Source organism: Vulpes lagopus, chromosome 14, assembly GCF_018345385.1.
Source record: "Vulpes lagopus strain Blue_001 chromosome 14, ASM1834538v1, whole genome shotgun sequence".
NCBI classification, from domain to species: domain Eukaryota; kingdom Metazoa; phylum Chordata; class Mammalia; order Carnivora; family Canidae; genus Vulpes; species Vulpes lagopus.
The window spans coordinates 5,889,797-5,904,427 of NC_054837.1; the positions used below are offsets into that span (position 1 = coordinate 5,889,797).

A 14,631-nucleotide genomic window follows, 5' to 3' on the forward strand; every position below is an offset into this window, starting at 1 on the left:
TGGGAACTATGCAAGCACTAGCTTTTATTTCTATTTATTCCCAAATCTTATAAGCAATTTTTGTGACCTCTTCCTACCATATAGTATCACTGCCACCCCATTGACGTAAGACCTTTGTGCCAGCCTCACATGGCATAAGAGAAATTTCCAGGTAAAGTTCAAATTCTTCCAGCAACCCTAGCTTCCCTTTCTAGTTCATTCAGCCTTCCAGTGCATTGCAAAACCCCGCTGTGTTAAATCTCCCCCATTTGAAATACCTAATATGGTTACTGTTTTCCCCACTGTCCCCTCACCAGTAGAGCCTTGACATGAATTTAACAAAGCTGCCAATTTGTGTCCTCACCCCCAACCTCAGTCTTTCATCTAAACATCACTGGTTAATTATCCTAAATCAAAGCTGGGTTTGTAGTACTCCACCACTCAAATGTTTTCGAAGAATCCCCATCACCTACAGAAGTAAAAATAAACTGGCATCCCAGGTCCTCTTCAATTAGGACCAATGTACCTATTGGTCGTTGGCCTATTTCCAGTTACATGCTTACGTGTGTCCTAATAGCACAAATCCCTGTCTCTTCAAAGGGATGTGCCTTGTGCCTCCCTGTGGTCAAGCTGTCCCCTCCATTTGATAGCCCACCCTCCCCACATTAACCATTTAAAATTCTTCCCATTCAGGGCAGCCCCCGTGGCCAAGCGGTTTAGAGCTTTAGTGATCCTGGAAACCCAGATCGAGTCCCACGTCGGGCTCCCTGCGTGGAATCTGCTTCTCCCTCTGCCTGTCTCTGCCTCTCTCTTTCTCTCTCTGTGTCTCTATGAATAATTAAATAAAAAAAATAAAATAAAATAAAATTTCTTCCCATTCAAATAAAGCAGATGTGGTATATGTATATATATATAATGAATATTATTCGGCCATAAGAAAGAATGAAATCTTGCCGTCGGTAACAACATGGAAGGACCTTTAGAGTGTAATGCTCAGTGAAATAAGTCAGTCAGAGAAAGATGAATATCAGATGATTTTACTCATATGCTGAATTTGAGAAACAGAACAAATGAACAAAGAGAAGAAAAGCGACAAACCAAAAAAACCCAGATTTCTGACTATAGAGAACAAACACAGATAGTTACGGGTGAAGGGGATGAAGAGTCCACTTGCCATGATGAACACCGAGTATTGCATAGAGTTGTTGTATCAGTACATTTTACTCCTGGAGCTACTATAACTCTTCTGTTAACTATGCTGGAGTTAAAATAAAAATCTGCCCATTCACATGTCAGATCCACTATGAAATTATCCCCTACTTTCCAAGCCCCTTGTGGTGGTTCTAAAACACCGTGTGTCTACAAGTTCTTCGATACTCCTCCCTTTCAGAGGGCACACTTTGCTTTCCCATCCCCGAGTGTGACCTGGACTTGGAGACTTGCTTCCAATGGACACAGTAGGCTGGACGTGCAACTTCTGAGCTGGGTTAGGAGAGGTTAACCCGGGGTTTCTTCCCTGCTCGTTCTCTGGCATCCACCGACTCCGAGGGAAGGGGCTGTTCTAGGCCACGAGGATATGGAAAGTAGGGAAAGGAGGCCTTCTGCCAGCAGCCACACAAGTGAATCATCTTGGAAGTGGATTAATTAAGGCTTCCAATGACTATGGCCTTTGCCAACACCTTGATTTCAAGATACCCTAAGCCAGAACCACCCAGCTAAGCCAGTCCTGATTTCCTGGCCAATAGAATGAAAGATGTTTTCTGTTTTAAGCAGCTGATTTCTGGGGCTATTTGTTACTCAGTAATAGATAACTAACACATCACTGTACTGTACTCCAGTGAATTATAGTTACTATGTTTTTCGATTCACTCCTTCCTCTTCTCCTCAACTGGCTAGTGAGCTCATAGGGAATGTGGGTTCTGACTCACTCGGCTGTGTGCCCCTTGAAGTGACCAGAGTACTGTGCCAAAAAAAAAAAAAAAAACACAAAAACAAACAACAACAACAAAAATGGGTAGTCAGTGCATTTGCCCCTCCAAGATAATAGAATAATGTCACTTGTAAGAATGTGGGCTCTGGTATCAGGCACATGTGCGTTCAGAACCCAGCTCTACCATTTGATAACTGTGTGAATTTGGGAAAGTTCCTTGCCTTCTCTAAGACTCTGTTGCCTTATCCATAAAGTGGGGATAACAACAAACCCACCTCATAGTTGTGCTGTAAGTGTAGGAGTGGACATCCAGAGATGGGGGTGGTTTCCGCTCCCCTCTTGGGGAGCTATGTAGGAGAAATGCCTCGAGGCCCCCTCATCATCGCTCTCGTGGGCCATTTCACACAGCGGGAGGAACAGGGTTTAATAGACGAGACTGATAGAATGTGACATTGAAGAGTAGACATTTAACAGTCACTCTCCTGGGTGCTCCAGCCTCTCTTCTTCCTCACCTTTGTCAATATGTGAGCAGACATTCAGAGAGCACACTCTCTTTCTGTGACCCGATCCCATGCAGAAACTACAACTGCCTCAGGGCCAAGAAACTGGCTTAGAAAGACAGACCTGGAAGTCCATGCCCATCTCCCTACTTCTCCCTCTCCCTCTGCACGTCTTACTGCTGCCTGCCCAGGACCCGTGGGCACCCTTCTACTAAGCTCAATCTTCCCCACAGAGGGGGCAACACGGGTCTCAGTTTGAGGAGAAATCACAGAAGAGCTTGCCATATTCTACAATAAGGAGGGAGAGAGCCAAAACTACTCTTTCTAAATTTTATTATGGAAACATTCAAACACATGCAAAAATAACGAGAATAGCATAATGAGGCCTCCATGTACCTCTCACCCAACTTCAGCCATTTATGGCCGACCTCATTTCAGTGCTGTGTTTCACTTCTCATCTGGCTCCTTGCACCTCTTCACAATTGTCTATTGTGAGGGAAGGGTTAGTGAATAATTGGAGCCCTCAGGCTTCTATCAAGGAGGATTAAATAAGGGCACGTGTGTGAAGGTCGCCTAGAACATAATAAGCTTTCAAAACACTAACATTAATAATGACAAAGAGCTGTCAGCAGAATTGAAAGCAAGTTTGACCAAGATGACTTAGACTGCCATTGTTTGCTGGTTTGTCAGGAGTTTCTAAGGGTGGAGGGCAGTGGAACTCACTGGATGAGAAGCCAGGAGGGCTTAGTTACTGTCACACTCACTCACAGACCTTTTCTTTTAAATCATGTCATTGCGTTGTCACCTCAGCCACTCACCTCCAGCCTGAGTCGCTGGGATACCATGCCTATGTCGATGCTGACAAACACCACTCGATTGGACCCATCGGGCTCTGCCATGACGAAAGCACGACTGTACAGCCTGGTGAGGATGCCCCGGGCATTCTGGCCAGTTTTACTGTAGCCCATCTAGAAAGGAAGAGAGAGAGTCAGTGCCACTCTGCCTCACTCCCCTGCCACCAGAACCAGGCACACCCACACAAGAAGAGACCACACAGGAAAGGCGAAGTAAAACACAATCCACGGGACATCATGGCTCTGTGTGAGATAATACGATGTGTTTTCAATAATAAAGCCATCATCGTTTTCTGTGCAGAAAAACGTAAACGCACAGTAGCCATCAGTTTCGCAGAAGCCATTCACAGGCCCACGTGTTAAGGAAGGGGCTGGCGTGGCTTGGGCATGCCATTACCATATCAGAGACCTTCCAGAGTTTTCTATTCTTTCCTCCTGCCTAAGGTACTATGGAATGAAGTAGTTCCCCTACCACCGTCCCACATTCCCAGGAACATCCTAAAGACTGAAGTCTCCCTCTCTTTGTTTTATTGGTGTGGGATCTTCTTTCTTTCTCTGAAGAAAATGGTTTCTTTACGATTAAATAATACCTACTGAAGATGTCTCACTCTGGCTTTTACCCTGTTGACCATCCCTCAACTGAGTCAGATCAAATCTACATATTGCAAACCCCCCTCCTCACCGTGTCATAAGGCCCACCCATAAAGAACGGTCCCTCTACTGCTTGCTTTGCACCTCATAGGCGTGTTCACTTAGGGTTTGTAGAGCTATTTCTTAGAACAGACAGTAGGGAATAATTCCTAGACTCTAAAGATGATTTATTAGGAGGAAGAAAATCTCATAAAAAAACCTCATGTCCTAGCTTCCTAGAGAAGGGTTGAGGTGAATGAATATATCCACCATCTCAACCAAGATATTGCATGCCAGCAGCCAGTAGGCCACACTCGACCCACAGACGCGCTGTCCTTGGCTTACAGTGTCGGCCTCCACTAGATTTCCAGTTTTAACTAGACTTGCCTATATTTTCCAAGTGAGTGATTTAGATCCTCAGGTCTCTGATCCAGAGATTTTCCAGCTTCTCTTGAAAAGACTTTAAGATAGGGCAGCCCTACATGGCAATAATTGCTAAAGCCATGCACTTTACAGTTGTACCCCACAACTTCCCGGCTGCCCTCCAAACTGAGGATTCTTTAGACACTTATCGGCTTACACGGGCCAGCTTCAGTCCTTTATGGTACCAGCTCACCCCCCCGTGGTATGTGAGTTTGCCAGCCCTGCCACTTCCATTCATGAAAAATGGCCAATTGGCTTTATAAAGGAGTTGCAGTTGAACACACCGTCCCTCTTTAGAGTACAATATTCATAGTGTTAGCAGTAAAGTCAATGGAAAAGTGAGAAGAAGATGATGTGATCATCAGGAGTAAGTGTAGGATGCAAGCTATAACATTACTTGTCTCTTTCTCCTTGAGGAGCCCATGATTTACCTACCAAGTTGATATCTGCTACTTGTCCTGTGCAGTCAGCTCGCCCAACACCAATATGGTAGCCACTAAAGTTCTGAAAGAGAGGAGGCTCTGGGGTGGTGACCACTGGCGGTGTCTGGGTGGCTGTTGTGCCATGGGTGAGTGTTGAGCCTTGAGTGGCTGTGGAGCCCAGGGTGGTTGTAGAGCTCTGGGTTGTGGGAACACCTGAATCTAAAAGCAAAATAAAATACTCAAGGAACAACATTCCAGTCCACATATTTGTTGGCATCAATTAGAACACGTAGGTTCAGGTTCCTAAGGAGAAATCGTTATATATTCTCTTATATTTAAAATATATGGTAAGAAACATCTCAGGAACTTACTGTATATAATAATCCTAAAGAAGATCTTTCTCTTGAACTGGAGATACTTCACCCTAACAGTCAAGGCCTATGTCAAATGTCCTTCAACTTCCCATTCCTTGTCAAACTCATGGCCCTGCACCTACTCCCCTTGCACTTCTCCTCTAGACAAACAAACCAGGTGCCAAACCAGGTTCCTGGCACGCAGCCTACTAGATCTAACCTCCAGGGATCTGTCTCTACCCTTCTCTGCATTCAGAGACCTTACTTCTCTCTTGTCCACCAACCAAGCTCCATGACTCCCTTCCAAGTTGGTTCATTTCCATCACACTCAGAGGCAGCTCCACTAAGTTGAGCTGGGAATGCCACGCCCCTCCCCATCTCTATGCTGCCCCCTCTTCCCCAACTCTCTTAAGCCTTTTATTCAGAATGCAGACTAGATCATATATGCTCAACATAGCTCCACCTGGGCAGCCTGGTGGCTCAGCGGTTTACCGCCACCGTCAGCCCAGGGCCTGATCCTGGAGACCCAGGATCGAGTCCCATGTCAGCCTATTTCTCCCTCTGCTTATGTCTCTGCCTCTCTCTCTCTCTCTCTCTGTCTCTCATGGATAAATAAATAAAACCTTTAAAAAAATTTAAAAACATAGCTCCACCTTATTTTACTCATATCACCATCAACATATATGCGTGTACATGTCCTATGTGACTATCACACACACACACACACACACACACACACACACACACACACAGAGTATCAAGGGAGGCAGAATGGCACAGAGCTTACAAGAGCAGATTCCGGAAACAAATACCCTGTGTTTTAAAATGGACTCTACCACTTACTAACCGAACAAATCACTTACCCTTTTCTCCTCTGATTATTCTCATCTATAAAATAGGGCTAACAATACTCTACTTGCTAGGGCTGTTTTGAACAATCAATATGTTAATACATATTAAACATTTAGAATAATTGCCAGCATATAGCTTTGGTCCTATTTACATATTAAGATATCTTACATATGCTTGTTATTTGTTTGTTTGTTTCCACCCCAGACAATAGCCAAGGTGGCCAAGGCAACAGATGTCACTGTCACAAGCATCAGTGCTCAGAAAGTACTTAGTCAGGAGATTGACTGCTGACTCCCTGGGATCCTGAGGACTCAAGAAAAGGTAGAGGTCACCTAGTCTGATCTCCTCAATTTTATGTATAGGAAAACTGGAGCCCAGGGATCCCTGGGTGGCGCAGCGGTTTGGTGCCTGCCTTTGGCCCAGGGCGCGATCCTGGAGACCCGGGATCGAATCCCACGTCAGGCTCCCGGTGCATGGAGCCTGCTTCTCTCCCTCTGCCTATGTCTCTGCCTCTCTCTCTCTCTCTGTGACTATAATAAATAAATAAAAATTAAAAAAAAAAAAAAAAAAAAAAAGGAAAACTGGAGCCCAGAGAAGGAATGTAACGACAATTTCATGGACAGCACAAGATGAATCAGGTCCTCTGACTCAGAATCTGATGCTATTTCATCTATATTCACTGTGTAGTTAGAATCCATATTTTCTCAACCGCAAGCCTTCGAGAGATCAATTATTGCAAGGAAGGAGGCAGGCACCTTTGCCTTATTGATACCAAGTAGAAATGGAGTGCCAACCAAAGCAAACCAAGTCCAATGGCCAAGGGTGATTTCTTTATGACCTCAGAATCTCAGGTTCTACATCTGGAAAATGGTACTAAGACTAGCACCTACCTTTATAGAAGTTTTATGAGAATTAAGTGAGAAAAGTATGTAGACTCTTGACCATAGTGCTCAACACACAGCAACTACTCAACAAACAGCAACTCCTACTCTAAGAATAGTTACCTTAACTGTTGATCACCTCCCTGAGTCTCAGCCTCTGGATTCTCTAACTTTAAAAGCCAAAACTAAGGAAGTCTTACGGGTCCTTTCTTTCCTAGCAGTTCATGCCCCTGCTCTCCACACCACTGGCACAGAGAATCTCTGTCCCTCTGTGTTTGCAGGGAATTGAAAGCTCAGGGTCATGGTAGAGAATGTGCTGGAAAGAAGAGGCCACAAGAGGGAAAACTGAGATGAAAGCCTTTTCTGTTTGGCCTAAAGCCAGCCCTCCCTTTACTTGGGTCAAAACATTCAACCCCCACCTGTCTTCTCTACTTATTTACTAGTATAGGACCCGCTATTAAAGTAGGGCTCCATCAAAGATCCAAGGGCCCAATATTGCCTGTAAATGTAGCCTACATCATCTTCAAAATCTAAATAAATTCCCAATATTAATATATATATATATATATATAAAGAATTGCCTAAATCATCCATTCTAGCTTCTCTTGAAAATTCTGGGGATCTGAGTCCATGTGACCCCATGACAACTAACAGTTGGCACTCAGGAGGGGCTGCAGATCGTTGCCCCACCCTGTTCCACCTCCTCCCTCCACTTCATTTATAAAACTTGATCGGCCTTCCTAAGAATTTGAGTTCAATGCTTTCCACAGACTAGTTGATATTCAATGGGTCTTTCATTCTCCTTTTGTCCCCAAGGGAAGATGATGCCCAAGAAAAGTCAAAGAGAAGGACAGGAGCATGGGGCAAATGCTCACTTTACTGGGCCTTGAAGAATTCTGAATAGGGCTTCAGTCAGTGGAAAAGTGACAGATGAGTAAGCGCCATGTCAGAATGCCTGTCAACTGACTATTTGGGGGCAAAGGTAAACTTGATAAAAATTGCTATCAATGCAGAAAGGGCAATTAATGTAAAGGTTAGCTGGCCATCCTAGGCTGCTTAAGTACACACTGAACAGCCCTGTTATCGGCATTATCAGCAGACACTGTTCTTTGCCTTGGCGTCCCCAATAATCAAGAAACTTCCCACAGGCTAGGAATAGCACCCAAGAGAGCCCATTACAACTTGCCTTTGTGATTTTCAATGGTCCCACTGGTGATAAACAGGAGGCTGAGAAGGGCTACCGTGACAGCGGTCATCATCACGAGCAGGAAAATCAGGAACGTCTCTAATGTGGAGAAGGTGCGTTTGGCCATCTCTCCTGAGGAAAAGCAGAAATGGATGAGGCAGGAAAAGACAGGATCACAAATTAAAATGCATGTGCTTTGAGCTGCCCCAGCCCATGATGTCTTAGTGCCACCACACAAATAGACGATGGCGGCCATGGAAAGTACAGAGCATACCAGCCACTAGTTGCATATGCCAAGCCATGGCAGACAAGACCAGTCAATTATAGCACTCGTTGGTGAGCTCGGATGTGGTTTCCAGACTCTTCTCAGCACAGTGCTCATTCTAGAAGCCACCACTCACCATTTGGCATTAGCAACTAAGCTAAAATGTATGTCTATCCCTTGGCTGCATCATACTATTTTCGTTGGTGGTGATGATGCTATCTGCACATGGGTCGATGTGGGAACACTTCCGTCGACAGGGGTGATCACCCTTGGTTAGGGCTGTCCCCTATGGTCATGGCTTAAGGAAAAGGACCTTGTCTGTAAGGAGGTGTCTACACACAATTTTGGCCTTTAGGGATCCCTGGGAGGCGCAGCGGTTTAGCGCCTGCCTTTGGCCCAGGGCGCAATCCTGGAGACCCGGGATCGAATCCCACGTCGGGCTCCTGGTGCATGGAGCCTGCTTCTCCCTCTGCCCGTGTCTCTGCCTCTCTCTCTCTCTCTCTCTCTCTCTCTGTGACTATCATTAAAAAAAAAAAACTATTTTGGCCTTTAAATTCCATTTGCTAACCCTCAGTTAACATCTAATGAGAAAAAAGTATGAAAGGGAAGGTGCCCTCTCTGGTCTCAAGCCAGGCATTAGGAAAATCTCCCTCTTCTATCATCCGAAAGATCCCATACATTTTACAAACCCTGTCAAAGGATGAAGACAAAGACAAAGCTGCAAAGACAATGCCCCTGTGTTCTACAAAGGCAGAAAATGTCCTTACAGATCCCTTAAGATACTTTAGGAGTCAGAGTCATCATCACTCAGAGAGACTATGGAAGCTAAAAATTCACATATTGTAGGAAAAGGTAAAATATGGTGGTTAAAAATTGGATTTTAGGGGATCCCTGGGTGGCTCAGCGGTTTGGTGCCTGCCTTCGGCCCAGGGCGCAATCCTGGAGTCCCGGGATCGAGTCCCATGTCAGGCTCCTGGCATGGAGCCTGCTTCTCCCTCCTCCTGTGTCTCTGCCTCTCTCTCTATATATATATATATGTCTATCATAAGTAAGTAAATAAATAAATCTTTAAAAAAAAATGGATTTTACCTTCTGACTCCAGAATCCAAATCTCATTTCTGCCACTTACTCAGCAACCTTGGGAGATCCTCCCCAACACTGAACCTTAGTTTTTCCATCTGTAAATGGAGGTGTGATGATGATGATAATCTTAGTCCTCACCTTATAGAGTTCTTATGAAAATGAGATGACAAGCAATAATTTGTTTGTCCTGTAGGTGTTCAAAATGTTTGCAGTTATCGTTAGGTTGCAAAACAGCAACTCTGCTCCTCACTGTTCTCGAAGGGAGTTTAAATGAAGCTGCATTAAAGAATTCTTGGAATCACAGGTAGGAACTTCAGAGCTCATTTTCTCAACCCATACTTCAGGGAACCATAGCAATGAGATGGGATTAGAGTCCTAGGACATGCTGCCAAGATGGGTATTATGTGACTCAGATGCTATCCCCCCCATAAAGTTACAAATTCCCTCCAAACAAGTGTGCTTAGCATGGCCCAACTTTCTGTTTCAATTTGATTTAGTTGACAAGATAGAGGAGCTAACAGTTCATCTGTAAAAAGAGAGTCTACATTTACAAATGTAAATCCTCAAGTTTCCTTTCAAAATAGTTCATAAACCATGGCAACACTGAGTCAGCATTCCTGGGTGCCAAGAGCTTATAGAACATAGTAGCTGCTGTTCCTTCAGAGGGGGCATGTGTCCTCCAACCCACCACAGACTCTTCCCAGTGGCCCTTTTCTATCTAAGTTACTACCTTATTTTGTACTTATTTTATTTTGCAATCCCTGGACTGGAGTTTATTTATTTCTTTAAAGATTTTATTTACTTATTTGAGATAGAGAGAGAGCACAAGAGGGGAGGAGGGCAGAGGGAGAGGGAGAAGCAGACTCTCCGCTGAGCAGGGAGCCCAACGTGGGGCTCGATCACAGGACCCTGAGATCATGACCTGAGCCAAAAGCAGATGCTTCACTGACTGAGCCCCCCCCCCCCCAGATGCCCTTGGACTAGAGTATAAAATCAGTCTAGCAGCAAACATTTCACAGGTAAGGCTGAACTGGAAGTGAACAAAGAGACTGGCACATCTTCCTAAATTAGTACCCTTTCCTCGTCCATTTATCAACACCATGGTCACTTTCACTGCTACCATCAGGGACAACTTCAGATTTAAGGCAAAACAAATTAGTTCTGATCTTGGTCCCAACATTCACTGTCAGCCCTCAGGAGTCAGGAAACACATCTAACCTGTGCCTCTGAAACTTGGACGATCCAAGTACATTTACTAGTCTGTAGCTGCTATCTCAGTGGCAAACCTCAAACCCAGTGCACCTAGTTCTTTCTAAAAGCTTTGGTTTCACTCATCTTCCTTCTGGCTGGGAGAGTTGCTGCTCCACCAGGACAATTCAACAAGGCCGAGCGGCAGCAGACCTCCCGACCCCAGAGCATCTACATGCACATGGCACATACGTGTGAATGTGGCCACATGGTAGGAGCCTATACAACACACAGACATGGCTCCAAATAACTTTTTTTTTTTTGCTAGCTTTATTCTGCTGAACTGATTACCACCAGCAGCATTTTACACAAGCCAACAGTGGCACTTGATCTAACATTAGAGTTTCCAGCTCTAACTCAGATTTCCATCATGTACTTCATGGGTTTCACTGCCCTGTTGCCAGAATTACCGCCAACATTATTACCTTTCTTTTTTAACCAGTTCCACTATTTATTTTTCATTGATGACTACAATCTGGATTCAAATCTAAAGCAAATGCCTTTTTTGCTTTTTTTTTGCATGTCTGCCTTCGAAATACACCATGGAGAGCTGAGCTAGTGGTTGGAACTCAAAAGATTTGACATTTCCCACTGGTTCTCACTTGATCTGGCACAGTTTGCAAGCCCAGTGATGAGGCTGGGACACAACAGCAAGCCCACTTGCCACATCTCTACCATGCTGAGGTCTCTGTTTTTCAAGATCGTGAGAGTAAAAAAGTAATAATTTAGCAAAACGGGTTTCCAAAGCTAAGAAAACGGAGTGAAGCTTTTCGCATTTCAGCAAGATCTCTAAGACAAAGGGATGATTCAAGACCCCTCCCTCCCTCTCCAAGAAAATACAAGTACTCTTACCTGATTCAACCAATCAAAAGAAATCCTGCATCCAGTAAAGCAAATGACCATCCAGAATGTCGTTCCTTTCCCCCCTGCACGGTGCTCAGCCAAGATTTCTCAGCACGTTCTGAAACCTAGTGAGGAAAGATGTTCACAGTCATGCCCAGGAGAGTAGAGTTCTCATTAGCATACTGGTGTGGGCTTGGTGCAGGACGAGATTAAAGTGTATTGATAACAAGAGCCGTCTGCAAACTCTCCCCTGGGACAGACTGATACTGAGGTAAAAGTTGCAGAAGATCTGCTGGGCTGAAGGTCATTGACTTCAGCGTTTACACACCTCCCCAGCACAGCAAGCTCTGTGCGAGGTCTGTAACCTAGAGCACCAAAAAAAGAGCACCTGCTTTATTTGCCTCTGGTCACTCCACCAGTGCTCAAGAGGCATTGATGATGCATGCTGGACATTAGTGTGGGCTACAGCTCACGTTGAGCTATGTGTACACCAATTTCAGGTGAGGAAAGTGATTTTAACTCTTAGGTTCTTGTGCATAAAAAGAATGTGAAGGTTTAGGTGAAATGAGAATGTGAATAATGAATATACAACAGGGCAAGAATGCTGTGCAACCATTAAATAATTTAATGACCTGAAACTCCTTTAAGGTGTTTTAAGTTTAAAAGACATTATAATCCTGTTTTTAAAAAGTATACATTATTTATATATGTGTGGTCATGAAGACTATAAGAAATCACAGCAAGATTTTAAGATGTAATCTGGTGATAGGATTATGAGTGAATTTTGTTTTCATTTTTTCATGAAAAATATTTTCTGTAAGAGCCGTGCACAGTTTTGTAATGGAGAAGATAAAATGTGTTACCTCCTCCTGAAGGATGTATACTGTATAACAGCATGGAGTTAAACAGAGGCCCATAAGAGGCAAAGAGAGGAAGAAATAGGCCAACCTTTGGTTCCTACAAAATCTAAGCTGTCCAGGAAGCAGCTGGAAGAACACATAGGCCTCTTCATGTCTTGCAGAGTTAAAAGAGACCAGCCCCCAAAGTCCAGTGGAAAAACCAGAGATAGAAGTGCCTTCCAATAGTGCATTTAGTAATGTGGCTTAGCTACTTCTCTGCTACACAGGGGGGGCTGGGAGGAAGGCAGGTTAAATTATGTCATTAAACCAGTTTGGTTTTTTTTACATGCATTTATGCTAGAATTCTTGGTGTCAAGGAGCAGAGGTCAAATCCAGGTAACTTAAGCAGTGCAGGGAAGAGAGAGAAGTAAATTCACTGGAAGGCAGCAAAAAGAAGTTGAAGACACAGGCTCTGGAAGGCCAGACATCAGGGCAGATCCAGGTGGCAGGAGCTACCACCATTGAGATGGATCCACCCCAGCTGTGGTAGGTCTCTATGTTGCACCACCTGGGATTCAGTTCCTGAGAGACAGCATCTGACTGGCCTAGCTCAGAGCATAGACACATCCTTTCCCTTGAGGAGAGATGGAAATAGTCCTCTCAATAAGACCATCCCCACAGAGAATGGGTAATTCTCTAGAATGAAATCAAGGCAGGTAAAAACAACAGACATCCACTAGTGACTTGCCACGAGATTGTCTCCCAAACTTCACCCTAACAGTGGGCCTCCAAACTGTACTTTCCGTTCCCTCCACCCCAGACCTCGCCACTACTTTCCTCCCCAAGAAAAGGAGCCCTGCAATGCTCATTCACACCAAGACTTAGAAGGTGGTCACCCACAGTCTAGTCCGGTAGAATCATTGTAACCAGGGTTGTAGTAGATCACATATCATTTCTTCCAGACAATATACGAAGAACCATCCCTAAATACCAAGGGTGAGAACTGAGGAAATGCCGAGCACTGCAGCAGGACCAGTGGAGAAGTGATGTTAGGTCAAGGGGATTTGCAATGCCCATCAAAACAGCGGGCTCCTGAAGCCAGGATTAAAACTACCTGGGGGTGGGGGGGGGGGGGAGATAACATCACTGCAAATATTTTAACTTGTACATATATTTTATTTCTGTCTGAATGGCCCTCAGATAAAGCTTGTTTGCTAGGATACAGATAATTGTCCTACTCTACCCATTACACCAAGACATGCACGCATACACTACCACCCCTTACAGATGAGGAAACACACACAGAAAGGTTAGGCTTCTAGAACAGGAAAGGATGGTTAAAAGGGAGCACGGTTGAGCAATACTTATTGCAGGATGTGAGCCCAAGTCTCCAGATTCCTAGGCAAGATCTCTTGCCTCTCACCAAATTCTTACTGTGTCACTTTGATCAGGGCCCTGGCATCGCAGCCTCTGGGGATAAGCAATTCCAAGTGGTCATTCCTCGTTAGCAGGTGATGAAGCAAACCATGTCCTCTGTCTCCTCACACTATCACAGAGGGAGAACTACCCAGCAGAGGGCAGAGGCAGCTAGAGAGAAACATATGAACTGTATTCGATCCCCAAAATGTTTCTCCCAAAACCCCAACTCATAAACCATCAAACAACACCATCAGTTTTTTCACTTATACCTACAGAGTAGGGGCCTGCAAAGGCTTGATGCTGACTTTCTATGCTCCATGCTAATCGTCACATTCTTTTTCATTCTTTGCTCTTTGCAATAATTGAAGAATAAATTACTTTTAAAAAGTATTATTTCATGAAGCATCCAGATTGTGGTCTTTAAATACTTTTTCTTACTAAAGGGAACAAAAGATCCTTGAAGAAATGGCTGGTTCTGGGTCTAGGGCAAGAAAGACACAAAAGAAACCTGCAACATGTTTTCATACAAGGAATTAATGAAGCCAAGATGATGATAAGATGATTAGAATTATGTAAAAAGATAGAGGTTCCCTCTCAAATGGGTCAGTTTGGGCATCAGTTAAAAAAAATAACTGCAATAGATTGACATAAACCAAATTTGCTTAAGTCCATGATGTCATAGTGATACTTAAAAAAAAAACCTCATTGATTACCTGTAAAAGATGCTACCTTTAAAATAATGAATTCCAATTTGTTTTTCTGAAAACTGGTAAGAAATAAAGGAGGCAGGGGTGGGGGTGCAGATCAAGAATGTCCTCTGCTTTTCCTATATAAAGGCATCTTGAGATGCCTTGGGAAAGCCAATCATTGATGAGGGATAATATCTCACACTTGACATATTCCAGCCAATCAATGAAGAAAGAA

The 14,631-nt window shown here is 44.1% G+C and overlaps 1 protein-coding gene across 2 annotated transcripts in view; it reads right to left on the reverse strand.

Moving 5' to 3' along the window:
* The window catches only part of ASAH2 (N-acylsphingosine amidohydrolase 2), a 74,683-nt gene extending 63,010 nt beyond the window's left edge, over nt 1-11,673 (reverse strand). The window contains exons 1-4 of one of the 2 annotated variants that reach the window (XM_041728961.1): nt 11,459-11,672; nt 8,011-8,142; nt 4,752-4,957; nt 3,228-3,377 (exon numbers count right to left, since the gene is read on the reverse strand). In XM_041728961.1, coding sequence (XP_041584895.1) covers nt 3,228-3,377; nt 4,752-4,957; nt 8,011-8,137 — 483 coding nt within the window. In that variant the 5' untranslated portion in view covers nt 8,138-8,142; nt 11,459-11,672. Of the gene's footprint in view, nt 1-3,227; nt 3,378-4,751; nt 4,958-8,010; nt 8,143-11,458 lie in introns of both variants that reach the window. The other variant, XM_041728962.1, reaches the window with a different exon arrangement.
* Between the last annotated feature and the right edge of the window lie 2,958 nt (nt 11,674-14,631).